The 27941-nt window shown below is 37.1% G+C and overlaps 1 protein-coding gene across 1 annotated transcript; it reads right to left on the reverse strand.

Annotated features, from left to right (window-relative positions):
* Positions 1–8791: 8791 nt before the first annotated feature.
* On the reverse strand, positions 8792–27110 carry LOC129250674 (uncharacterized protein K02A2.6-like). Its single transcript, XM_054890280.1, has 4 exons — positions 27098–27110; positions 19549–19822; positions 14913–15187; positions 8792–11685 (listed from the first exon to the last, which is right to left on the reverse strand). Exons 1-4 carry the CDS (start codon positions 27108–27110, stop codon positions 8792–8794), a joined length of 3456 nt encoding a protein of 1151 aa, XP_054746255.1.
* Positions 27111–27941: the final 831 nt, after the last annotated feature.

Consider the following 27941-nt stretch of genomic DNA (forward strand, 5'->3'; position numbering starts at 1 on the left):
CAAGACATTTCATTTCTTTGGATAGCTGAATTGTGACCCCTTTTTGCTTAGAAAGAACGAGTCCATCAAGCTTCCTCCATCTGGTAAAAAGGAAAATGCCAGTTTTGGTGGGGTGTGCCGACAGCCCATTAGCACATCATCAAGTGTCAATCATATCCAGAGTTTTCTTCACTTTTCTACAGATGTTCATAAGCGAAGGGCCCGTTAACAAATAGGCAACGTCGTCCGCATATGCTTGTGTGCAGACTCCAGCATCATTTAAAGAGGTGAGTAGATCACTGTGGCCCAGAACAATGGCGACAGCACACCACCTTAGGAACAGCCTCTATTAACTCAAGATAACACAAGAAGATCCTCCTCCGCCCGCATTGAACGAATCCAACTCACTAGCACCCGATCTACGACACGTCCTTTGGCAGAGGTGCATATACCGTCCAAAGTGGCATTTACAAAAGCCCCCCCTATATCTAAAAAGTATGTTCATAGCATAGTCACTCCTGGCGATTCCTGACGCATGAAAGAGGTCATTCTGATGGGTCTAAGGCTTTTAGGGCTAGTGTAGTCAACTCTGCCTGGCGACCCTCACCATCCTCCAAAAGCGTGGTATATAGGACTGCAGGGCTGCCCTTTGCCTTTATTCAACCTTGCAGGATGAATGCCTTGTGCTCCGGGGGACTTTTAGCCGCCAAAAGATTCGATGGCATATCCAATGGCGGCCTCATTCACCACAGATCTGGCAACGTACCAGTCACGCCGAGAAGGTGTAACAGCTCTGATAACACCCTCTTTCGTTAAAGGCTATTGCCGGCCAATGCTTATCTGATTACTTGGAAAGTGAGTGTCCATTATCAAGCTGAGTGTCTCACTTTCCTTCTCCGTGAAGAAGCCATTAGATTTCCTAAGTGACCCTAGCTTGGCGGTTGGATCCCCTTTCAGGATCATAACCAATTTCGCCGGGTCACTTAGAGATTAAATACCGCTGCAGAACCCTCCACAAGAAGCCCTATTCAACTCCCGAATCAGCTTCTTGTTGTTCCTCTGCAAATGACGGTATCGCTCCCAGTCTTAAGCAAGATTAGTCTTGAGGGCCCGGTTTAGAAATTTTCTCAACCCACCGCTTAATGCTTGGAGCTCTCGGTTCTATCACGGAACGGAAGTCTGATCAAGGAGAGGTCGAATTGGACCGGCTGATTCAAAACATTCAAGTAAGGTAGCGCTGAGTTTCTCAACAGCCACTTCAGTACCCTGTTCTTTCCGAAGTCTTGGTGGCGTCACGTCAAAGCAACGCAACACCCCACTAAACTTCTGCCAGTCTGTTTTTCTGAGGTTTCTAGAGGCCAATGGTATTTGTACCTCTTCGCCACACTGAAACTCAATATACCTGTGGTCCGAGCATGAATCTGCTGCAAGGATTCTCCAGTTCCTAATTGACCACCCAAGTTTTGAATTTGATAAGGTGAGATCAATCACCTCCTGCCTTCTAGCAGTAACAAACGTATGCTGTGTGTGCTTGTTGTGTATGTTTAGACAAGAGGAACGATAAACTCGAACAGCCAAAAGCCCGCTCATTGCATTTGCTGCTGCTCCAGATTGTATGTTGTGCATTTGTATCGTAGGGTAGAATGAGACCAGACTGCGTCGCTCACAGAATGTCGCGAGACTAGTGGTCTTCCCAGATGGTGGCGCTTCCAGGGCATCGTAAGGAAATTAACCTGATGAAATCACAAACCTCAGCCATCTGCTATTACCCTTACAACACACCTCAGCCGCTACCAGGTCTTGGTAACAGAATTGCTCAAGACCCGTCCCAGTGAGATGAGATGATATTATAAGACCGATCCTAGGTCTACTCAAACTCCTATAATACCGCGGCCCCTTTCAACGCGCTGAAGTCACAGAGGCGGCCCTAAGGCCCAGAGCTCTCTCACTGTTGAATGCTGCAAGTTAATCTGTGTCACCCTCAAGCGACAGTAATTACAGGAACCAAAGTTTGAGCTACTCATCGAGAGACCATGACATCAACACTGGCCTCGTCCATTCGCACCACAAGAAAAGCCTCTTCCTTTCCTTCCTGGTTACTACCCTTCGTAGGTAGGACAGGACATCCGTTGTAGACAGATCCGAATCCGAAATCCAGCAGATGGCCTTCCTGAGCAGCCTTCTCGCTATAAGATGGCTTGGCCACACCATTGGATGTGCTCGGGCGAAGGTTCAGCTCATCATCCTCCCTTTACGAAATTTTCGCCGGGCAGACAGCAGAGTTGGAGTTGTTGTTGTTGTTGTCATGTTCATGTTGGAAACATCACGTTTCATCACCAGTAACAATGTTGTAAAGGACGTTCTCGTCTTTCCTCGCCTCTTTAATGGAGTCTTTAGAATGTTGAATTCTGAGCAATTTTTGGTCCTAAGTTAACTTGTGCGGAATGAAACGTGCATAAACCTTTCGTTTGCCCAAATGATCAGTCCGATTCCATGAATTTTATACCATGATTTTGATTCATTTTTGATAAATTTACAACAATTTCGATGGAGTATTCGGTGGTTACTGATTTTGGGCGTCCAGTATGTTCTTTGTCATTTATGTCCTCACAACCATCTCTGAAACGTGTAAACCACTCATGAACTCTAGCTCGAGATAGACAATCATCGCCACAAACTTTTTTTTAACAATTCAAATGTTTAGGTAAACGATTAACCGATTTGAAAACAAAATTTGATATTAGCTCTTTGTTCGAAACTTATTTTTGTACCGATGACCCAAACATTCTGACATTTGAGACGCAGTAACTTCGCTTCCACTAGACCGAATGTCACCAAGCCTTCCCGGGAAGTCAGCTAGGGATGTAACTTCCAACGCACTAGCCCATTAAAAAGATGACGACATCAAAAACATTTTTATGACTTTAGTCTTGTTTATTTTGGACTTCACCTTGTATGTATGTACGATTGCCTAGGCTAAGTCAAATCGGCATTGCATTTGCTTTGTGTCGATTTGTTTTTGTGTATACGAGCAAAGACATTATTTCTTGCGTCTTGAACTTGTTTCAATGGTTCGCCCTTACTGTTTTTCTAACGCGACCTACCGCGTCCATATGACCGTTTGCCAAAAATTTAGTGATTGTGACTCTATCTTACTACTTACTCAATGATTAAAACTTTGCGAAAACAAAAAGCAAACGCTTTATGAGCTGATAGATGCCACTAAAGCTTTTAGTGATGACGTGGGAATGGAGTTTGGAATAGATAAGTGCAAAATAATACATCTGATTAGAGCTCAGCTTGGTGAAACCGAGGAAAATTCCGCAGTAGACATTATAGACAACTTACATAGCAGCGAATCTTATAAATATTTAGGATTTCTGCAACTTAAAGAATCAACCACACACTAGTAAAGCAAAGCCTCATTAACATATTTGAGGCACGTTTCAAAGCTGAACACGAGTCTGAATAGTGCAAATAAATGCAAAGCAATTAATACCTGTGCCATTCCTTTTGTGACTTACTTATTTGGAATAATGAAGTGGAGCTTATACGCACCACATTTCTTAAGTTCCGGAACCACTACCCTCAAAGCGCCGTGGAAAGAAGATCGCTCTCTCGAAACGTTGGTAGGAGTGGCATAATTAATATAGCACGTGTACACTTTTCGCAAACGTCAAAGCTACGTTCTTATTTTCTTAGCAGCGAGTCTCATTTATTTAAGGCTATCGCTATGGCAGATAATGGCCTTACCCCGCTCAGATGGAGCTGGATTTCTCAGTACCTGAGGGGGTTAAATACCCAGGAGAAATGATTGCAGCACGGAAGGCAAACAGTGCTTAACCCCATAATCTTAAAATGAAATGGAGCATCCAATTTATGGTTAGATTAGATTAGATTAAGATTAGATTTGTGGGGGGCTGGAGAAGTCGATACACCCAGTCAGGAAGACTATTGTACTACGCCGGGATAGATTACAGTGAAATAGAGAGACAGGATAGATACAATATGAATGGTAAGACGGGCAAATTGGTTGGTGGTCTTTTTTCTGCGAATATTTTGGATTCACGAGTATGAACTTTATCCATACTCAGGACATCGCACTGCAATAGCCTAAGTCTGATTCTAGAGAATGTCGGACAGCTGCAGGGAAAGTGCTCTGCAGTGTCCTCGTCTCCGCGGCAAGACAGGTATATTGGGTCGTCGATGATTCCCATGGTAGTCATATTCTGACCACAGGTGTTGTTCTTTGTGATTACACCTACCAGTTTTAGGAGAAAGGTGACTAATTTCCTGTTTGGTTCTTTCATAAAGCACTTAGCTACTCTGCAGGAAGGAAAGAAGGGTTCAGGGCCCAGTGGTGGCCTGGCAGAACCTTCATCAGCCAGTTTATCAGTCAACTCCTTCCCTGTAATATCGCAGTGTCGAGGCACCCAAATAAGAGAAACTTTGTTGTGTTTTGTCTTACATTCACCGACCAATTTCGAAGAGCAACGTGGGTTAGCAAGGGCTCTCAGTGCAGCTTGAATGTCACTAATTCCAATACTACTACCCCTCCACTTTTTCTCAATTAGCTGGTATGCTACATTTAAGATGGCATAGACTTCCGTTAAGAATACCGTAGCCATCTGTTCCTTCGCCTAAGTACCATCAAGATCCGCTACTATCGCTGGTTTGGGATCCGTCGGTGTAGGTTCTCTGGACTTAACCATTGATCTCTATCTGGAATCAAAACGTCATACTTCCTACCGCAGCCAACCTATACCTCCTTGTGGGCAGCCTTTCTTAACCTCCACCTTGTCTCCTTCATCACTTCCTCCATCTTTGATAAGCAGTCTCTTCGATAGCATAGAGTGAATCCATCTGACAATGATTTCTTCTACTTCATGCCTTCTGATAGAAGAGCACATAGAATCAAAGATAGCATTGTCAAAAGCTCCTCCAATGTCCACAAACACACTAAGAGTGAACTCTCTTGTTTTCCAACCGTATTTCGACGATGCTGATGCACTCGTGTAGAGCCGATTCACAAGATTTTCCACTTTGGTAAGCGTGTTGTCTGACATTGAGAGGGTTGTGACTTAGAACCCTCGTCCTAATGGGATTCTCGACCATACCTTCCAGACTTATAAGCATAAACGATGTAAGACTTATAGGTCTGAAACATTGTGGTAAGGCATAGATGTCCTTGCCTGGCTTGGGACAAATGAAACCTTCACCAAACGCCACGATTATGGAACATAAGCGTGCGCAAGACGTGCCGTAAAGATTCTTTTCAGAACCTTCATTAGTTGTTCTCCGCCCCGCTTGAGCATGATTCGGTACATCCCATCTGGGGAAATGTGTTTAAAAAAAGAACATCGTTCACATCTGACTTTGAGTCAGTATAAGTACCAACAGGCTTGAGCAGTGAGTTAAACTTAGCCGCCCGGTCCTTTTGGAGGACCTTGCACGAGCTTGCTGAGCTCTTCTCTGAACTGATGGCAGTTATTGTCCGGAGATTGGGAACGTCGAGGATAAACTCTTTAATGAGATCATCATACCGTGACCAAACCGCTTTTCGAGGATTTCGGCCTGCTGGCGTCAAGGTAGCCTCGGCAACCTTTATCGAGTACTTTCCAGTGATATGATGTGGTATTTTGTAGTTTGCTAATGTTATATCAATCACTTCCTGTCTCCTGCTTGTTACGAAAGTCATGCTGGAGATAACGTTGTGTATAACTAAGCGAGATGACAGAATTATGCCCATGAGCTCCCCTAAGTTACATTTTGATCTACCTCAGAGTGTGTCCTGTGAATTTGAATCGCACCCCACAATAAGGCCTAATCCCATGGATTCAGTGTATTTTACGACTTCTATAGCCTCCCTCGTGGGGGAAGAGATAATAGAGTCGTAGGGAAAAAAGGTCGATACAACGATTGTCTCTACCTCTTTAAATCTCGATACTTTATCTTAGCTGCAGCTAAGTCTTTACAACAGAATAGTCTTAACTAAATGCAATCGACCGTTTTCGGCATAATGATACCCGTACGCGGACGAACCCATCCCTCTTTATAAAGGACAGACCCCCCCTTTATATCTCCCAAGCCCTGTATTTGTCCTTTGGACATCCACGGTTCTTGTATTAAAATTATGTGATGGTTAAAAAGAGGAAAATTTTTTTCTGAAATAAAAGGTTTCGCAATCGCTATCCAGGACCGAGGTATTCCTACAAGAAATTTCCGAAGGTCGATACATGGCGAGGTAATAGAAGATAGGTGCCGAAGTTGCGACATTTACAGTGAAAGAATTTACCATGTAATTGCCGAAAATAGCGTATTTGCCCCACCGGAATATATCATGAGACATAACAATATAGCAAAGATCCTTCACCAACAACTTGCGATAAAACGCGGTCTCTTACAGTCTTGTATTTTAAATATGAACCAATGGCGAAAATAGAAAATGCAAATTTTAATCTGTAATGGGATAGATTTATATCCACAAATCAAACCGCAGTTGCCAACAAACCTGACATCATCTTCTTCTACAAGACAAATAAAACAATCGAAGTATATGATATAGCGGTGCCTCTTAAGGGGGAAGTCTACTGTGACAAGGGAAAAAACAGGCTTATTTTCCGGATTTTATTTCTAACAAAATATTGCTCGTACATAAAATCTATTTAAACTCTTATCTTTACTATATATTTAAGTTTTTGAAAAAAAAATTTTAAGTCAAAATATTCAAAATGGACGCTGTGGCACTTCTGCAAGCGCAGGTCCGCTTTTCTTAGGTGCCTAAACGGTGTACATGAAATCTTACGTTTCGGTGATCTAAAACAAAAAAACAAAATATTGTTATCATATACATAGTATTGACTCTCGTCTGACGTAGGATTATGTCGATAAAAAATTTTGGCGTTGAAAAAAAAATTCTTGAAATTTCTTTCTTTTTTTTTGCCTAAAATTGATGTTACTATTGTTTATAACAATTTAACAAATAACGATATCAAAAAAATCCTATGTCAGACGAGAGACACTATTACAGAGAATATATAATTAAATTTTTAAGCTGATTCATTTATCAGAACTCGAGATATCGTGTACACCGTATACAAAAACTTAGTTTCGAGAAAAATGCGTTTAAAGTTTCAGTATTAGCAGGTACGAGCTTTGGAGCGCTTCGGGAAAAGGTCGAAATTTCAACGAAGAAAAATTTAGCCAGCTGTAACACATATTGTACCTTATTTAAGAGGGTTCAAAGTATTTTTTAAGCTAATAAAAAAAAATCGATTTTTTGAAAAATTCACAGTAGACTTCCCCCTTAATCGCAACATCTAAAGCACATACTTTCCTAAAATATTAAAGTATGCAGCTTTGGCCATAGAACTAAAACGGATATAAGCGAGGGAAGTAAACATAATTTCAATAATTATATCTTCCACTGGATTAGTGCTTAAGCATCTATGTAATAAAAAAGTTGAAGAAGTGTGACTGTCAATAGCTTGTAGAAGACATACAAAAGTCGATCTTGTATTGACTTGTGCAATATCGAAGATTTTTAGATATTTAAGGAATAGCAATTGAATAAGCGTAGGAGATGTCTAATAGCCGAGATTGATTAAATTCAAATAAATAATAATGTTAAATGTTCGCACTCCGCCGCCGAAGAGGAATTAGTTCAAGAAACCGATTGGATTTTAAACAAAAATAAAAGACCAAAAAAGAAATAGAAAGCTGAGAGATTTCCTGTATATCTCATATCCGATGTGCACACTGTAAACGACCTCCCCGTGTTTGAAATCTCCGCCGCGAAAAATGGCAACCAAAAATATGAACCTGTTCTCCGCCCATCATGTTATCAAATCACACTAACTACTAGAAATTAAGTATCGCAATAAAAAAATTGGCTTAAAACCTATTATTTTATAGTAATTTTTAAACAATGATATTTATAAAATATTGTAAATATTACACACAGTGACGACTTTAAGTCAGTAACTAAAATGCAAACGCGACCAATTAAAATGGTGATAAAAAACACTTGTTAAATTGAAGCAGTTATAACTGACCTAAGTGATCAAAGCTTTAATGCTTTAAATACCGCCACCAAGCTAAAATGGAAAAGTAAAGAACCTTTAAATATGTTTATGGATACTTTTGATTCAAGTGAATATACACATCTACAAGATTTACAAAATAAACCATGTTCTCCACTCAATTGTTGTTCTTGAACCCGTTAAAGACTCAAATCTGATTCCCCAGTGTAATAGTTCTCAAGCATTTGGTCACACTAAGAACTACTGTAACAAAACTCCAAAATGTGTAAAGTGCAGTGGAAATCATAGGACATCTGAATGTAAAAAACCGTCAGACCAAAATCCAAAATGTTGAACCTGCGGAGAAAAATATCTCGCTAATTACATGAGATGTATAGTCGCGAAGGAATTGCAAAAAAATCGTGATAAGCAACGATTGCCAAATCGTAATAATAAGGTTATCCATACTTTAAATAAAGTTACTCAAACCAATGCTGAGAAAACAAGAAAATCATGTTTTGCTGAAATTCTCAAAGAAGGTAACATAACAACAAAAAATGATCAGATTCTCGCCCAAATACTTCACAAATTGAACAATCAGCTTTCTTTACTATTTTATTTAATTAAAAGATCAAAAAATGGTTGTCAGATTTCACCCTAGCACGTTCTATATCTCAGCTGCGCTGCCAACAACGGCCATAACCTAAACAGTGTTGTCAACACCACTATAGCCAAAACTGCGTTGCCAACACCTCCTTTTTTTTTAGTATATTTATCGGATAAGTTTTTTCTCAAGTTGGTTTAAAACGGTCTACTGGCTTACGAATACGCTGCGGTCGTACATAAGGTTGCACTGATGTGGTTTGGTTTCCAGTCCCCATGCTTTGCATATCATTATCGCGTGACTGCCCATTGTTAGTTGTTCCAATCTCAGATTGTGATGGTAATGGTACCTGTTCCAACTGTTCCAACGCCTCGTTTGGATTATTAGCTGGTGTAGGATTATAGTTTAAAACATGCTGTGGTGCGATTTCATATAATTGAAACGCTTCCGCCAGTCTTTTGTCATTGCATACAGCTTCGTTTTCCATCACTGATGAGCTTCCTTCAAAACATTTTCGCATTTGATTCGCGTGACATCGAATAATCTTACCATTCTGCAATCGTATGTTGTACAAAACTTTCCCCATGCGTCCAGCTACCGTTCCTTTCATCCATTTGAAACTGTCTTTGCTTTTGTGAACGCTTATAAAAACAACGTCTTGGATCTCGTAATGCTTTTGCTTAGCACCGTGCTTTCTATTAAACTGATTTTTCATTTTAAGTTGTTTATCGCTATAAATTGCAGGTTCAGTAGAAAAAGTTGGCTTAAGCAAATCGAGTTTTAGTCGTATCTGTCTTCCGAGTAACACTTCGGCCGGTGATTTGTTTTCTTCGTTCTGCTTATTTGGTGTGGATCTGTAAACTTGTAAAAATACTATAAGATTTTGTGCAGATACCCCCTCCCCGTTCAACTTTTTTAGTGCCCGTTTGAAAGTATCCACAAACCTCTCAGCTTGACCGTTGGACATGGGATGGTAAGGACTGCTGCGAATGTGTTGAATGCCGTGCTCTGCTACAAATTGCTGGAATTGGTGACTGGTAAATTGAGTGCCATTATCAGATACTATTGTTTTCGGCAATCCAAATCTAGCAAAAATTTCATTCAAACTAAAAATCGTTAGCGCTGTTGTGATGGATTTTGTTCGAATTACTTCTGGCCATTTTGAATACGCGTCGATAACTACAAGATAATAATACGAATCAATTGGACCAGCATAAGCAATATGAAGTCGCTCCCATGGTCCGGAAGGCTTTGGCCAGGGATGTAAAGTCGTCTTCGTTGGCATTTTGGCCGCTGCGGTGCAGTTCGGACAGGTTTTGACCATATTTTCAATGTCAGCGTCGATGTTCGACCAATACACGTAGTTGCGCGCAATGGCTTTAGTATACTGTATTCCTGGATGACCACGATGAATTTCTTTAAGTATACGCCTTTGGAAAATTGTTGGTATTATAATTCGTCGACCGAACATTAAACAACCTTCGACTATATTTATGCTGTCTTTCCGGTTAAAGTACGGCTTGTAGTCAATATTGTCACATTTGATTGGCCACCCTTCAGTTATATATCTAACAATATTTGAAAGTATAAGGTCCTTCGCTGTTTCGTATCTGACCATTTTACTTGTAATCGGCAGCTTGTTAATCGATTCATCTAAAATTTGCTTTATTTCAGATTCAAATTCAATTGCTGCAATAACATAATCTTCTGACGGGTTGAGTGTATTGCTTATCAAGCGTGACAAAACGTCAGCGTAACCAAAACTATTTGTTGATACAAATTTTAATTCGAAATCGTATGCAAGCAATTTAACTGCCCATCGCTGAAGTCTATTTGCTTGGTGTGCACTGATTCCCGCCTTATTACCGAATATGGCAAGTAGAGGCTTGTGATCAGTTTGTAGTTTAAATTTTCGACCAAAAATCATTCTGTGAAATTTTGTAACTGCAAAAATAATTGCCAGTGCTTCTTTCTCTATTTGGCTGTAATGTTTTTCTGCTGGCGTAAGCGATCTTGATGCATGACAAATCGCTTTCAATGAGCCGTCTTCAAATTCATGGAAAATACAAGCTCCGAGACCATAGTTAGATGCATCGGCTGCCACTATTATACCTTTTGTTGGGTCATAGTGTGTTAGTAGAAGCTTTGATGATAAAATATCTTTTAGGCTATCAAAACATGTTTGCTGAACGTTTGTCCAACGCCACGTTTTATTCTTTTGTAGCAGCTCGTCTAAGGGACCTCGAAAATCTCGCATGTGGTTAATAAATTTCCCATAAAAATTTATCGCACCCAAAAATGATCTTAGTTCTGATTGATTAGTCGGTTCTGGCATATATTTGATTGCATCAATGTGCTTTGGATCTGGACTAATGCCGTCTTTATTGAGAACGTACCCTAAGTAGGCCATTTCGTGATAAGAAAATTTACATTTGTCTACTTTTAATTTGAAACCGTATTGCTGTATACGAAGTAAGACTTCGCGCAAATTTGCGTCGTGGTCTGCTTGGTTCTTACCCGAAACAAAAATATCGTCGATGTATGCCGCCGTGTTGTTTAAACCTGCCAGCATTTGGTCCATTATCTGTTGGAAAATTGCTGGAAATGTCTTAACGCCGAATACCATGCGATTATATCTGAATAGACCCATATGGGTGTTTATTGTGAGAAGCTCTTTGGAAGAATCGTCAACTTCTACTTGGAGAAATGCGTCAGATAAATCGATATGACTGAAAACTGTGGCATTGTTAAGTTTAGCGAAAATGTCTTCAGGTAGAGGCAGAGGATATTGATAAGTTTCCAAAGCATCGTTTAGACCTGTCGAAAAGTCAGCGCATAGGCGTATGCTGCCATTTGGCTTTTTTATTACCACAATTGGCGCAGCCCAATTTGAGTAATTAACTGGAGAAATTACGTTTAGATCTTGCAGTCTTTGTAATTCTGCTTCAACCAGGTGTTGAATTGCGTAAGCTACGACTCGCTTCGGACGGAAAACAGGTTGACAGTTAGCCTTTACAACTAAATGCGCTTTAGTTTTATTACAGAGGCCTAGTTGTTTGTCGAAAAGTGCTGGATAAAAATCTTTAAGTAGTGATTTATCGAAAGTTTTTTATATTGGAACGATACTTGCCTGTTTTTTTGACGAAATATGATTACAAATAGTACTGAGATGCATATCCTCGAGTTGAAATGCAGATATCCAATCCAAACCAAACACATTAAGATTGATTGTAGTGACAAAACACGTCAGGAGTTTTGTTATTCCGTTCAGCTCCACTTTGGTCACAAATTGTGTGTACAGGGGTAACTCACCAGTTGCACTTCTCGCAGAATGCGTAACTTCCTTGGTGTTTGCCAAACCTAATTTCTTGAAATTAGCTTTCGAAATTATTGTGATGTCGGACGCTGTATCAAACTGGAGTTTGACTTCCACGTTGTTGATTTTCACATTCACATATTTACGTTGCGACATTGTTGTGATACTGTTTGCTTGGTATATACTGTTCGTTCGAAAATGTTGTGTGTTTGTTCTCCCTTTGTTGTAACCTTTATTTTGACCCTTGTTGCAGGTGCTTTGTTTTGCTGTCGATCTTGATTTTATTTTGCAATATCCTTCTTTGTGTCCCATTTTGTAACATTTCTCACAGCTATGATTTTTGTAAGTGCAATCACGTACGTAGTGCATGGCTCCACAAAACCAACAAGGTGTTTTCGGCTTCTTTAATTTTTGCTCATTCGCAATCAATTTGTTTACCTGCGATTCGTAATTTTTTTTTTCTACTAGTGCTGTGTCCAATTTTAAATTTATTATTCGTTGACATTCTCTTGATAGTGCGTCAAGATTAATTTTGTCGGCTTCTGTGTCCAATTTAGTTAACATTCGGGTTCTTATATCGAAGTCTGATTCGTCTTTAAGTCCCATTACGAATATTAAGCATTTAAATTGATCCAACGTTATGTTACTTAGTTTGAAACTTTCACACTGTTTATTTACCTCCGCTGCGTATGTGCTAAAATTCATGTGTGATGATTTTTTCATTTGAAGGCAGTTGTACCTCATACTAATTGAGATTTTTGATTTCCAAATAATTGCTTTAATTTGTCTACAGTACGGGCGAAATCAAATTCTCTTGAGTGTTTAGGTAAGATATAGTCAACGTATTTGCTGTGGACACTAGTGCTTAGTTTTCTTAATAGGAGTCTGACCTTTGCTGCTTCATCGAGCTTATTGGCATCTACCAAGAACAAATCTTCGTAGCGAGCGTACCACGTTTCAAAAGTGAGGTTAAGTTCAGGGTCATAAACGAATTCAGTGATGCTGGACGCTAGCGTATCCATTGTTCGCTCTGGTTGCAAATCTACTTTTGGACCATCGAATGTGTCACCAGATCTCGATGAAATGAGCTGTGCTATAAGAGCTTGCATAGCAGCGCTATCTTGCTCCCTTTGTCTTTGCATTTCGTTTAAAAATGCTTGCATTTGGTCTGGATTCATTTTAACCTTTTTTTCGTTTATCCTCGTCGCCACTGTTGGATTTCCAGATTTTGATGAAATGAAACTTCGTTTTCGCTTTCTTTACTATTTTATTTAATTAAAAGATCAAAAAATGGTTGTCAGATTTCACCCTAGCACGTTCTATATCTCAGCTGCGCTGCCAACAACGGCCATAACCTAAACAGTGTTGTCAACACCACTATAGCCAAAACTGCGTTGCCAACAGGAACATATTTACATAATTTCAGAATTTTAGAAAATATAGTTTTCGAAAAAATACCTTGGGACACATATGTCCCAGCAGTAGTTTAATTATGGGATAAATATATCCCAGCAGTAAATAATCAGAACACAAATTTAGGTATTCAAGAGTAAAAAATATTTATTTTTATCGAAACTGTTACATTATGTATGGAATTGTGTAATCAATACATAAAGCTACTTGACATTGTTGGAAAATGATTTTAGTCCGTTTTTCAATTTTCCTAGACTGGCATCTCACGCATCTGTTTCGGCCGCCTTTTTCAACTGGAAGATGATCTCCAACACTTGCGAAAACTTTGACATTCTTTGAAATCCTACCCTGTCTTCTGGTTCGTTTGTACAAAGATTCTGATTGTCCTTGACTTATCAACTCTTCAGCTAAACTGTACTATGAAATCGATAAATGGACTTTTTTCGCGAGTGACTTCTTGATACAAAATATACGAATTATAAACACTGATCATTAGCAATCTAAAAATACTTTCTTCCACCATTTCGCACTTCTTCTATCTAAATCGTATAATCATTTGATCTGCATGATCTATGCCACCCATATATATGTTGTAGAAAATCATAGCTTCAGGACATTCAATATTTTTAGCAGTACCATCTTTCATTTTTCGAACTGTGGTGTCAATAGTGGCATTATGGCAGTTGCTCATAAGTAGCACGTCTTTTGTGTCTTTCCACTAGATTGCTAATATCCTTTCATCACATACGCTATTTCACATTCACCTCTTTCTTTTAGTTTAGTTTGAAACTTAGGTGCATTTTTACGGTTTGATATAAACGTTCCTATATCAAGAAATTTTATAGTGTCAAGTAGACGTGTTGAAGTGAAAAAATGGTCGAAACACAAAGCAACGTTTGAACTCATAATTGTTTCTGCCAATTTTAGAACCACACGCTCTGCCAAAGTTCCATCAGTAACTTCAGTTTCCCGTCCACTATATGTGTTTGTGTCATAAATATACCTGGTTTCTGCATCGCATCTTGTCAAAGTTTGAATCCTCTTTTGAGGTTTTAGAGGGAGATACTGTTTTGGACGGGACTTCTCTTTGAATTTCGTCATTGTCATTAATGGATTGAGCACATCTGTCAGTTCTCGCTTTCAAAAATGTATATTTCAAGCAAGATAAAACTTCTTCAATGTAATACGTTTTTGATGCATCTGGAGGTTTTTCGGGGTCACAGAAATACAATTTTAATATCAGTAGCATAAAACGATCTCGGGATATGCATTCTGATATTGCTGCGTTCCGGAGGGATTTGTTGCGAGACCAATACTGATGCATTCGTGGTACAAGATTATATGAACAGCCCAGAATAATTTTTATTTCTCCTGGTGATGCCACCTTTGCATTATTGAGCTTCAGTAGACGCATATTAATGACTAATCTGCATTATGAGACTCTTTGGAAAAAGTTTATAAAAACCATCAAGCTTGGTGGAACCTCTGGTTAGGTTAACCATTATAACTGGCTTGTCCTCTTGAGGCAGTAACATGTTTGGGGAAAAATTGTCAATACCGCCGTGCCAAATAAACTTACTATTGCTTGTTGATTGTGCAGGAGCTGTATCAGTGAAATTTATATCTTCAGAGTTGTAATCACTATCTTCATTTACCGTTTGTACATTTTCATGCATCTGTATATCTTCATCATCTGAAGAATCCGTGCTATCTACTTCAGAAGATATGGAGGCATCAGAGCCTTTATAATCTGTGTCACTGCTATCGTCACTATCTTGGTAAGGATCCACCTCCATATCAGATGAATTATCAAGCTCGTCCTCAATTTCTTCGTTAGACAGTGTTCGATTAATCCTAAAATTATTTCAGTAAAAAAACTAAATTCGTTTGATAGAAAACGGCTGGGACAATTACATCCCACACCACGGCACTGCAGGGATGTATATGTCCCAATGCAACAAAACAAGGTAAATATGCATACAGATCAATTTATTCTTTTATATGTATATGTGAACTGCAATTTACCTTTTCCTTTCGTAATGAGAAGCAGAAAAAATTTTCACTAAAACACGTAGAGAAAACTTACAATATTGCTTACAGTGTATGAACGAAGAACACTCTTAAACTTATGATCGTAAATCAAGCACAAATTAGTTAGGTTATGTTAACCGAAACACATGTGTGAAGTACTGACTACAACCTACGGTTTAATCCCATCCCAGCGCGTTTAAAGCGGACTTATATATCCCCGCAGTATTCAAAAGACTAAGTACAGAAACATACCAAGCCACAAATGTAACAACTAAAACAAAAAACCAACCACTTCCAATCACTGCTATATATTGCCCACCCAGATACAATATAGTATATTGCCATACAAGATACAATATATCCTCAGACGAATACAAGACACCCACAAATTGCACAAATTTAAGTTCGTATTTGGTGGAAATTTTAGCGCAAAAAATGTTTATTGGGGGTCACGTTCACCACAGTGAAAGGACGTGAGTTGTACAAAGCAGCGCGAGAAACTGGATGTGACTTCATTTCAACGGCGAAACCAACATATTGGCCAACTGATGTCTACAAAACTCCAGACCTGATCGACTTTTTTATTGTAAAAAAACTGTCAACTAATTTGATTCAAATAGCCGCAGGTTCTGATCGCAATTTTTATCATTCACCATTATTTTTAACTATTAGTGAAATAAGAATCGAGAAAGAAAGTAATCCGACGCTTCATATATTAGTAAAAATATTGGCTTTGCGAAAATTCTTCATATATGATGTAATAACTACGAATTGGGCTCTGCCTTTAAACAAAGTGGCGATGCGCTCTATTGACTGGTCAACGATTGAATAATCTTTATTGTCACAAAGTCATGTATGATAATTATATTTGTTGTTATAACTACATCATAGTCTCTGCTGTACAATGTGTACTGGTGCGCGCACGCATGTAATTCCCGAGAGATGGCGCCAGGTGTATCAAAATCACATTAAATACATTATTGTTATAATGTTGAATATTCATATATTACAACACGCCTCCTTGAATTTTCAACATTTTACATCAGTATTCATTCTTACCTTACATCAAATAATTCTATTTTCAAATTTTACGCGTATCATTTCATTGTTGCTTTGTACTCTAAGGTTTACAATTAATGTTTTAGTCTGCAATAACTCAAATCAACTTTAGCTCTTTTCTATTTTTCATAAATTTAATTCTGTTTAAACTCTTTGTTAATATTGTATATCTGCTAAATTACGTTCAGAATCGATTTTTACAATATCAATCACGTCATTTTCATAATTTTCATTAATATAATGATACTGCACTTCAATGTGCTGCGAGCTTTTTGTGAAATTTCCAAATTTTGCGATTGCTACTGCGCCTGAATTATCTTCATATATTTTTATACGTTTGTCTATATTCAAATTAAATGATTCATTCAACAAATTTCTCAAAAATAAAACTTCTGTTACTGCTTCCGACATAGCGGTATACTCTGCAAAAGTTGAACATTTAATATAGTTACTGTGTTTTGTTTACGTGTTTTCCAATAAATCAAATTACCAAATAATCTTATTACGAGTCCCGTTGTAGATTTTCGATCTACATTATCTCCTGCATAATCTGAATCAACCATACCATCTAAATGTCCATCTTTTGTATTATATTTTTATCTGAATACGTTAATTTTAAATTTTTAGTCTTGTATAAATATTTTAATACTCTTAAAGCATATTTAAAACGCGTTTGATTATAACAGCTTTGATATCTACTTAAGTAATTAACGCTCTAAGCAATATCTGGCCTTGTGCCTGTACTAATGTACAATAATTCACCAATTAAATTTCTGTACTTTACTCTCTCATCGATTTCACTCGCTTGTTCTAATTTTAAATTACTTTCCATTGGAGTATCATATAATTTTGAATTTTCCAAATTGTACTTTACAGCCAAAGATTCAATATATCTTGTTTGACTTAATGTCATTGTTTTTCTGTCATCACTATAATTTATATCGATTCCTATATAATTATTAATTTTACCTAAATCTTTCATTGAAAATCAATTTTATCAATTTTCTTTTTATCAAAAGATCATCTACGAAAACTAAAATGTATATTGGATCTTTGCCTGTGTTATTTACATACAAACAGTAGTCATAATTACTTTTGACAAAATTAATTTTTTTACATGTTGATGAAAACACTCATACCAGGCTCTTGGACTTTCTCTCAGACCATACAACGCTTTTTGTAATTTGCATACTTTATTTTTATCTGTTTCATAGCCTCTAGGTTGATTAATATAAACTTTAGGTTTAACAGTACCAATAAGAAAAGCTGTCTCAACATCCATTTGATCTATGAATAAATTATGTGAACAACAATAGCTTAATAAAATTTTCAAAGTTTGCATTTTGCCGACTGGCGAATAAACATTTTTGTTGAAAACCTCTTACGACTAATCTTGCTTTATAAGTATTATCAATTTTCTTTTTATAAATCCATTTCACATCTATAATTTTCTTATCTTTAGCTCTTTCAACTACTATCCATGTTTTATTTTTATTTAAACTTTCTATCTCTGAATTCATGGCCTTTTTCCATTATCTGGATTCTTGGGAGTTGATCAAATGTATTAGGTACGTTTGCGTTTACATGGTTTACATAAATATGGTGTATTACAGGGTTACCAAATCTGTTCACAGGATTTCTTTTTCTCTCTGACGCTCTTCTTTCAACTATTTTCTCATTGTTATTTTGTAAAACATTTGATTCGTTATTTACTTCAGTATCATTATCAATAGCATTATCAAAACCATCTTCATTATCTTCATTTATTTCATTCAGATCATTATCTAGATTCAAATTTACAACATTTTCATCATCAAAATTTCTGTCATCATTATTATTATTTTTTTCTAATCAAATTAATTCTGTGCCCTCTTCAACTACTTGAACGTGTCTGGCATTAATTATTTTATTATTTACTAAGACTCTGTAACTATTATCATTGTAACCTACGAGTAGACCCAATTTTGCTTTATCATCCCATTTATTTTTTCTCAAAGTTTCGGGTAATCTGACAAAAACTCTGCTTCCATAAATTTTCAAATGTTTACATTAGGCAAAAAATATTTCATATGGTTTTTTGTTTTCTTGAGTATTGGCTATTGCACGGTTTTTCAAATAAGCGACTGTTTTCATTATTCCAGGCCAAAAGCTGTGATTTATTTTTGCTTCATTTAATTCATGAACATATGGTGGACATGGTAATAATTCAATTCCTTTATTTTTCGTAAACTGTTCAATTTCTTTGTTTACGTATTCTCTACCATTGTCACATCTAAATTTTTTTATTGAATTTATTTTCGACTAAATTAACAAATTCTTTGAAATATTCTGCAGTTTCATCTTTACTTTTGATACAGTAAATTTTCGCGCATTTACTATTTATAATCATCTATAAATGTAAGAAAATATTTTTCACCACGATTACCAGAGGTATTATGTGGTCCATATAAATCGGTATGAATTAATTCTAAAATTTCAGAAGTTTTAGTTCGCTTATTTTCGAACGGTACATTAGCCATTTTGCTTTGTATACAATTTGCGCATTTCATTATATTATTTTCCAATTTTTCAGGTAATCCTTCTACTAATTTGTCATTTACTAATTTGTTTAAATATTGAAAATTTACGTGGCCTAGCGCTCTATGCCATTTTTCTTTATCTGTTAGTCTAACTACATTTGCATAAATCTCATTCTTTTCTTTTTTGTGCATAAAACTTTTCATTATATATAATCTATCTATTGTATTTGCAACAGCTATCAACTTTCTATCATTATTATAAATTTTTACATTTTGACCTCTTGAAACAATTGTACTATTTTCAGTTATTTTAGAAGAACTCAACAAATTCTTTCGAATGCCATTAACAAAGTATACATTTTTTAGTTCAACTTCTACTTGATTATAATAATTTTTGAATAATGTCTTAACTGTTCCTATTTTTGTTGCTTTTAAATTTTTTCCATCTGGAAATCTTACTTCAATAGGATTTTTTAAACCAATATACTTAGAAAAATAATCTTCATTGTTGATGATGTGGTCTGTGGAACCACTATCCAACAACCATTCAATTTCATTTTCATTCTCACACACATCTTTCACAACATCATTCGCATTCACTTTCACCACTTGCGTTGCCCACGCCTCAGAAGACAGCTCCTGGTGCTGCTCGCTGGTGGATGTTGCCGCCTGATGTCCTTGGCCTTTGCCGCGACCGTAACCTCGTTGCGACGCGCCTCTGCCTCTCGGTGTACCACGATGTCCTCTGGGGTTTGATTGTGCTCCTCTGCCCTGGCTGTATTGAGATCCTCGTCCGTAGCTGCCTTGCGGTTTGTGCCAGCAGTCTCGTTGATAATGCCCAAGTTTTCCACACTAGAAGCATTCTCCTCTTGTCTTTGCACTAAAAGTGCTCACATTGGTCTTTTTTTTACAATCACTTTTGTTCAAGTTTTTTTCCTTAATTTTGGACATCACATATTCGACAGTCCTTGACTCTTCAGGCACCAGGTCGATGAAGTCTCCTATGTAGTTGTAGTTAGGTGGTAGGGCTTTTATCAGGTACCGCATTTTTTCTTCTTCTTTTAATGTGGCCCCAGCTGATTTCAACTCGTTGCATGCCTTTTCGAAGTCAACGAGAAATTCGTCAACATTGCTGTAATTCCTCAATTTCACTTCTTCTAATTTTTACCTCTTGATAGTTTGTAGTGAAGTTGACTGCGTTGAGCACATTTTTTCTAATTTCGACATTATTGTGTAAGTCGATGTGCACTCATTTATGTACTCTAACTGTCTGTCCGACAGAGCGCTTATCACGATTGTCTTGGCTTTTAGGTCGCTTTTCTTCCACGTACCTTCATCGTCGGCGGCGGTCTTTTCCCTTTTTGCTGGACCTTGGCACTCCTTATACTCCAAAATGTTTAAAAGTCGAAACTTCCAGCCCCATCAAACACTGGAATACTCACGTCGTCAATTTTTGCTTGCCTAGCCATTTCTTCTTCTTCCTGAATTTTCCAATTATTTTCGATTATAGTCTTCAAGATCAGAGTCCTCTTCAAAATTTTCAAAAAACTTTTTCTCAAAAAGTTCCGGTTTTCTCTGCTTAACTCGAAATCTTCTTTTTTTATTTCCTCAACTAAGTGGTCAGTTGATTTATCTTCGTCGGAAGCCAAACTTTGTAGTGTCGTCTTCAATTTAGCAAACATGTGCTAACCTCAAAATGCCTCGTGGACTTGCAGCCTTCTGGGCGATGAACATGTGCTCACTTTTAATCCAAGCGCATCAGCTTCTTGCACAAATTTTTTTCTCGAACCTTGCTCTGCTACCATGATGTACAAATTGGACTCTGCCTTTAAACAAAGTGACGATGCGCTCTATTGACTGGTCAACGATTAAATAATCTTTATTGTCACGAAGTCATGTATGATAACTATATTTGTTGTTATAACTACATCATAGTCTCTGCTGTACAATGTGTACTGGTGCGCGCACACATTTAATTCCCGAAAGATGGCGCCAGGGGTATCAAAGTCACATTAAATACATTATTGTTATAATGTTGAATATTCATATATTCCAACATAATCAACAAAATGATTACTTGGTAACCACCAAAGATCAATTAGAGGAAGAAGTTCAAAGGTTTGTCCAAGAAATTCGGAGAGCCGCATGAGTGCACCCAATTTCAAAAGGAAAACAACTAGAGCTAACTACCCCAAAGAAATTAAGCAGCTCATCATAAACAAAGGAAAATTACGGCGAAAATGGCAATAAACGCGTTCGCTCAGTGACAAAACAAAACTTAAAAAAGCATCACAAGAATTGAATAGTGAAATAGATTTGACTAAAAATGAGTTAATAAATCAATACACTTCAAGCTTACGACCTGATTAAAACTCACTTTGGAAGTTTCTTAAATATTTAAAAACCAAACTGTCTTTTTCCTCCAATCAAAAAGTGACAAGGGCAAGGCAATAGCTTTTGCAAAGCACTTAACAAAAACTTTCTAACCCAACGAAAATCAATGAGAAAATTTTTACACTCTTACTGAAAACGAAAACACCCCTATTTCATTCAATTCTATAAAAAACTCAAAAGAGAAATAAAACAACTAAAAGATAAAAAAGCTGCCGGATTCGATTTAATTACAGCGGAGCTGTTAAAAAAATTATCCTGTATAAGTTTGGTTAAATTAATAATGTTTTTTAATCATACAACCCATCTCCACTAAATAAAATAAACTAAATACCTGCCTTCCAAATGATTTTTGCTCCCTTCTAGAGTCGTATCTGAGCGAACACAACTTTCGTGTTAAACATGGAAATGAATGCTCTAATCTTCAAGAATGAAACGCTGGTTACCACAAGGAAGCATTCTTGGTCCGCTCTTATACTTTTTATATATCAGAGACTTGGCGATACCCCGAATAGCTTGATTGATACTTTTCCAGACGGCACAGCCATCCTAGCTATTGGAAGCCGCACCCACACTTGAAATTGCAACAAAGGCTATTGAGGAATAGGCGAAGACTTGGCGCATAAAATTGAACAATACCACGTCAGCTCGTGTAAACTTCAGTAACAAAAAAGTTAATCAGCATCCAATAATACTACTAGGTTCCGCAATACCACATGCAAATAATACAAAATACCTTGGCATAACGCATGATGCTAAGCCTCGATGAAAGGAGCATGTTAAACTTAAACGGCATAAAATCCATCTGAAGATAATAAAAATGAAGTGGCTAATTGTACGAAGATCAAAGCTATCTAACTATATAAACGGTTTTCCAATAAGAGGTGTTATTTTGATATTCAAAGAAAAATGCTATTTTTAATATAAATGATCGGATGTTTATTTCATTATAAAGAGGAAGGTATGCCGTTAATAGTGGAAAATAACATAGGGAAAAAGACCACCACGACCACGCTTACAGGACAATATTCTGGGCTGTTGGCGTAGACCTTCTCTTTCACGTGTCCCCAAAGAAAAAAGTCACAAGGTGTTAAATCACAAGATCTCGGTGGCCAATTGTGATCACCTCTTCGAGAGATAACACGGTCGGGAAACTTTTGCCGTAAAAGATCAATGGTTTCGTTGCTTGTGTGGCACGTAGCGCCGTCTTGTTGAAAATAAACGTTGTCTAGATCAATACCCTCCAATTCCGGCTATAAAAAATCGTTCGTCATCTCTCGATAGCGATAGATAACACCTGTTATTGGAAAACCCTTTATAATAAAATATCTATGTATATACATGTAAACAAACTATAAAGCCTGTGTTTTCCTAAGGCGCGCAACTATGCAGTTGCGCCATTCAAAGTAATATAAATATTCAACGATTCCAGAATAAAATCCTTCGAGATATTCTCAACTCACCTTGGTTCGTTCGCAATAAGGATATTCATCGTGACCTCCAAAGGCACGTGAAGGAGGAAGCTAGTAAACTCTTCACCACCTCAAGCCTAACCCGCCGATTCCATCGAATCAAACCACATGATCCGGCATGATGGCTGTTAACTTAAGGAAGGGACTATGAAAATCTTTTTACAAAATTCCTTGTATGTTAACAAAATTGTACTGGTCGTTAGTTTATGTGTAACTAGTTGCAGTGTCAACAAAAATTATTATGTTTTATGCGCTGCAATTATTTCTTATTTACTTGAGTTTGTAGCCAGCTTATTTGTATTGCTTTTAGCGAATACGTGTCTCTTTGAACACTTATTGAGTATTCTAATTATGTAACCGTGAAAATAATGTGTTAAAACACACTAAAGTAAAAACTTTGGCGAATTATAACAAGCAAAAAATTACTACAAGAGGAAAAATTACACGCCATAACAGCGTGAGCACTTTAACTAAAGCGAAGAAAAAAGGGAGCTCGCCACCTCCTTTCTAGCTTGAGCGGATAGACGAATAACTCGAGTTGCAGAGAAGGAATATCATCGAAGAGATTTCCGAATGAGTGAAAACTTCCGAAGAGCGAGTACTGCAGCAGTTTGGCGAAATAGCGGCTGAGCTGGCGAATCTTCGAAAAGCCATTAAAATAATGGAAGAACGTGTGGGGAAAGCTGAAGCACAAATTGAACTGAATGGTCAACTACAGGGTGAAATTGCCCTACTGAAGACTCAGCTGGATGAGTGCTAAAATCAAGCCGTCTCCACCGATCTCATCCTCAATGGTTTGCCGCACATGGATGGTGAGAATATTGATAATATTTTTGGTAGTCTGTGTCCCACTCTTAATATGCCAGCACCACAAGTTTCCTCCGCCTCTCGACTGAATAAGCAGAGCAACTCTACTCCGTATAATAATGACTGCATTCAAAATGCAGTTGCTGCAGCCACCTAATGCTCTTTAATAGCTACTCAGAATTTTTAATATGTGTTTATGTTTATACTCTCTCCTATTTTATTCTCTTCCTTTATTTTATTGCTTTACTCTTACTTCTTGTGCTACTTCTTAATTTTCTCTGTTCTTTTAACTTCTCCATTTTTTTTGTGTTTCTTGCTCTTTTATCTTTGTTTATGCCAAGCATTTTTGCAAACATACATACACTTTTGCGTGCTTGTGCTTTGTTGTTTCTGTTTTTGTTCAGTATTGCTTAAATTTATAGGTATGTTCGGTAAACTGAGTTCCAGCGTTAATGAAAATAAGAAAATTCTCATTGATATAATATTATGTGCAAACAAAATGATGGTTTTAATGTAATACATTTTGATGCACGAAGAGAATCTTGATTTTAGTAGGTGCACTTTTGGAGATTTTGCAGTCGATATAATTTGCGTTTCAGTGTATTGTAAAAGAAGTCTGAAATTTAAACTGATAGCAAACTCAAATAACTGCGAAAATGAATACTTATTTACTGAAGTATCTGATGGCATGAATAAAATTTTAATTGCATGTGTTTGGAATCCTAACAAAAGTATTTCTTTTGATACAATATTTTTTGACTTGTTTGAATTTGTCTTAATTTACGAGACAAAAAAATGTTATTTGGTGATTTTAATATAAACCTTTTAAAAATGAGCCTAGTAGTAGTAAACTATTTGACCAGTTGGCAATAGCAGGATTTTATGTTGTTAACAGAATTACACTAACGAGATATGCAAATAACTCCCAACCTAGTCTTCTTGATTATTTTATAACCAGTGACTTCGACCAAGCTGATTTTCGGTCCCACGATAGTCGGAACGACCCGAATTTATATCCGGCCAAGGACTGTCACTCCAGCAGCATTCTCTGCACGTGTATGGGAAATGTTTATGCTGCTACAACAACAACAACAACAACTAAGCTGATTTTATCTCTGACCATGAATTAATATTTTGTACTTTAGATGTGATGAATCGTCCAGATTTATGTGCCAGTATCGTGATTTTAAATGGTTGAATGTTCTCGCTGTTCGCTCTGTATTCAAACATGGGCTTTACAAATTGGAATAACTGTTGGTTTTTTAGTACTGTTGATAATAAACTTGACTTCCTCAACCTTTACTTGTCCTCGTTATTTAACATGCATGTTCCGCTTCGTTCTGTAAATGTTTTAAATAGTTCATGTCCTTGGTGCACTTGAAAGTTGGATCTGAGATTAGAAAACGCAACAAGTTCCTGGCACCGGTACAATGAAATCCGAAATGAAACCACTGCAATAATACGAGAAACAAAACGTTGGTACAGTTACTCAAAACTTGATCCGTCACATTTCGACAAGAGAAAACAGTTTCAATTTATGACAGTTAGTGAGGTAGATGTCCTGAAAGCTCTATCCAAAATAAAGCCTAATGCTGTAGGCAATGATGACGTATAGTCATCCAATATATTATAAAATATGTAGGACCCATATAATAAAATAAATTGCTGGACTAGTTCATGTTTCCCAGCAGTATGGAAAAAGGCTATAGTTTTCCCAGTCGCAAAAAAAGAGAAATCCTATTTATGCTGGAGACTATAGACCTATCAGCATACTGCCCACTTTTTCCAATGTTTGCGAAAACTTGATGCCCACGCAAATTTCATCATTTGTAGTCAATCGTATATTTTCTCCACTACAATCTGGCTTCAAACAAAGTCACAGTTGTTTGACAGCAATGGTTAAAATACTGGGCGATATTACAATTAGTTTTGGCTGGAATTTAGAATAATTGGGCAATTTTTGGCAACCTATAATGTCTTTATTAACTAAACTTGGTGGAGATGTTAGCGAGGTGTTAAGAAGCACTCTTTGTAACTCCAAATTATAACTCCTTAATAATCTCGTAATTATTTGCCTTCAAAATGCCCTCGGGAACTTCACTATAATATGCCACATTACGCTACATATTTTTTAACACTTCACTAAAATTCACCAAATATACACTCACACGCGTGTTTTTACTTATTTTTTTCCTTATATTCGAATTATTTTTATTAAAATTAAATGCAAATGCATTTATATACAATCACTTTCCAATTTTAAACGCGAATAAGAAGAAGATTGGAATGACAACAGTAGGTATGGTGTTGCAGGATGCCTGCAAATGAACACAAAAATATGAACAAAAATTAAGTATTTGAGTTTAGTGTTAATGATGGGGATGGGGGTTATTGTGCCTCCTTACTACATACACTTATATGACGTTTTAATTTTGGGCTCAATGGTTTTAACACGGAAAGGAGCTCTACGCCAAAATACTGTGGATTGCGTAGCCGGAGTTGGACTGATGAGGGTTATTTTTTTAAAGGAAACGAGATTTTTATTAACGACAACTACGACCACCCTATTTGGTTTGCAGACATGATAATCGAATTTTTGTGCAGAAAATATGTTTACAAAAGGCATGAGGACCCGTTTGTAAAACTGATCGAAGCAATACAATACACTCATAAGCCGTAATTTTTGGCTTTTAATTACTTTATTATTTGTTGTGATGCGCTTAATATCATTGTTTTTAAGTTTCGATGAGTTGTATGTTTTTATTTTCAAAAATATTTCTCAATTTTAAATTACAGCAAAAAATACTGCAGTTTTACAATGAACCTTCCACTGAACATCCCTGCATACGAACTTCGTTTTTATTTCAGGTGTGTGGCAACACCAACTTTTCGCTAAATTACAGAACTTTAACATTAAATTACTTAAAAACTATAAGCCTCTGGCAGGTGCGGTTTTCAGTTTTAAGATGGGGATACACCCCTCTATCCCCCCCTTTTAACCGTTTTTTTTTCAAAGCAATAGACATTATACTAAATATTTACCTTAGTTTTGACAACGGAGACTTGACTATACTTTGTTTACTTGATTTTTCTAAATGTTTATGTTTGAAATTTAAACACTATTGGCTTTCGACCAAGGAGAACGCGGAAGGTTAAGACCAGAAATATATACACACTGGTGTTCCCCAAGAGCCTATCCCCGGTCCACTTCTATTCAGTCTTGTTTTCAATGATGTTTTTACCGTTTGTCAGTATGTGAATGTCCATGCTTGTGCTGATGATACATATATAATTGTACCATACTTGTCCAGTCGTATTGGTCTCGTTGAAGATTTATGTTTCAAAATAAACAGTGATTTGTCTGCTATTTCTGTTTGGGCTAATGATAACTCCCTATGTTTGAACGCGTTTGCCTTTGTGGATAAGGCCTTTGCCTTAATGGATAAGGTAAACAATTTGGGTTTTATTCTTAACACAAAACTTACCTGCGCTGACCATATTAATATGGTTTTGGGGAATATTTATGCTACATTCCGTAAGCTGAGAGTCTGCAACATTCACGCCAGAGAAAAGGAGGCGTAAATTAGTTCTCCAGCTAATTATGTCTCTTATTACCTACTCTGAGGTTATATATAGCAAACTTGACTTCACATCTTACTGTAAACTTAATATGGCATTTAATAAGGATTGGTAGATATGATCATATCTCTGTTTGGGAAACAAGGTTACTGGGCTGTTGCCTTAACAGTTATTTGTCTGCTAGAAATTATATAAAGGGTGGCTTTTTAAGAGCTATAGGAAAGTTTTTCAAAAACACATTCGTAAAATTCAGAAAAATGCACAATACTTTTATTTAAATCGATAGTACAGTCCATATAGTTTAATGTTTGAAGATTATTTCATGAAAATGTTGTCCACGACTGTGCTTTAAATGGTCCATCCGCTTAGTCCAATTTTGGCATACTGTTTCCAAAGCTTCGGCCGGTATCTCACATATAAATGCTTTAATGTTGTCTTCCAATGCGTTAATGGAAGCAGGCTTGTCTGAATAGACATGAGCTTTAACATAGCCCCACAAAAAATAATCTAAAGGCGTTATATCGCACGATCTGGGTGGCCAATTCACAGGTCCCGAACGTGAAATAAAATGTTCACCGAACTCGCCTCTCAACAAGTCCATAGTTACGCGTGCTGTGTGGCATGTGGCACCGTCCTGCTGAAACCACATGTCATGCAAGCCAAGCTCTTGCATTTTGGGTAAAAAAAAGTTGGATATCATTTCACGGTAGCGCTCACCATTCACAGTTACGTTACGATTCGCGGCATCTT

This window comes from Anastrepha obliqua, chromosome 6 (assembly GCF_027943255.1).
Source record: "Anastrepha obliqua isolate idAnaObli1 chromosome 6, idAnaObli1_1.0, whole genome shotgun sequence".
NCBI classification, from domain to species: Eukaryota; Metazoa; Arthropoda; class Insecta; order Diptera; family Tephritidae; genus Anastrepha; species Anastrepha obliqua.

Bases quoted from the DNA above. Each gene is read 5' to 3' on its own strand.
- LOC129250674 (XM_054890280.1), bottom strand. The intron at 15,188-19,548 runs GTGAAAGTGAAT...AAATAATTTTAG, and splicing joins AGGCGTGGGCAACGCAAGTG to GATTAATCGAACACTGTCTA. The intron at 11,686-14,912 runs GTAAGTTTATTT...CACTACTTAAAG, and splicing joins TGCACAATCAACAAGCAATA to ATTTTTATCCAGCACTTTTC.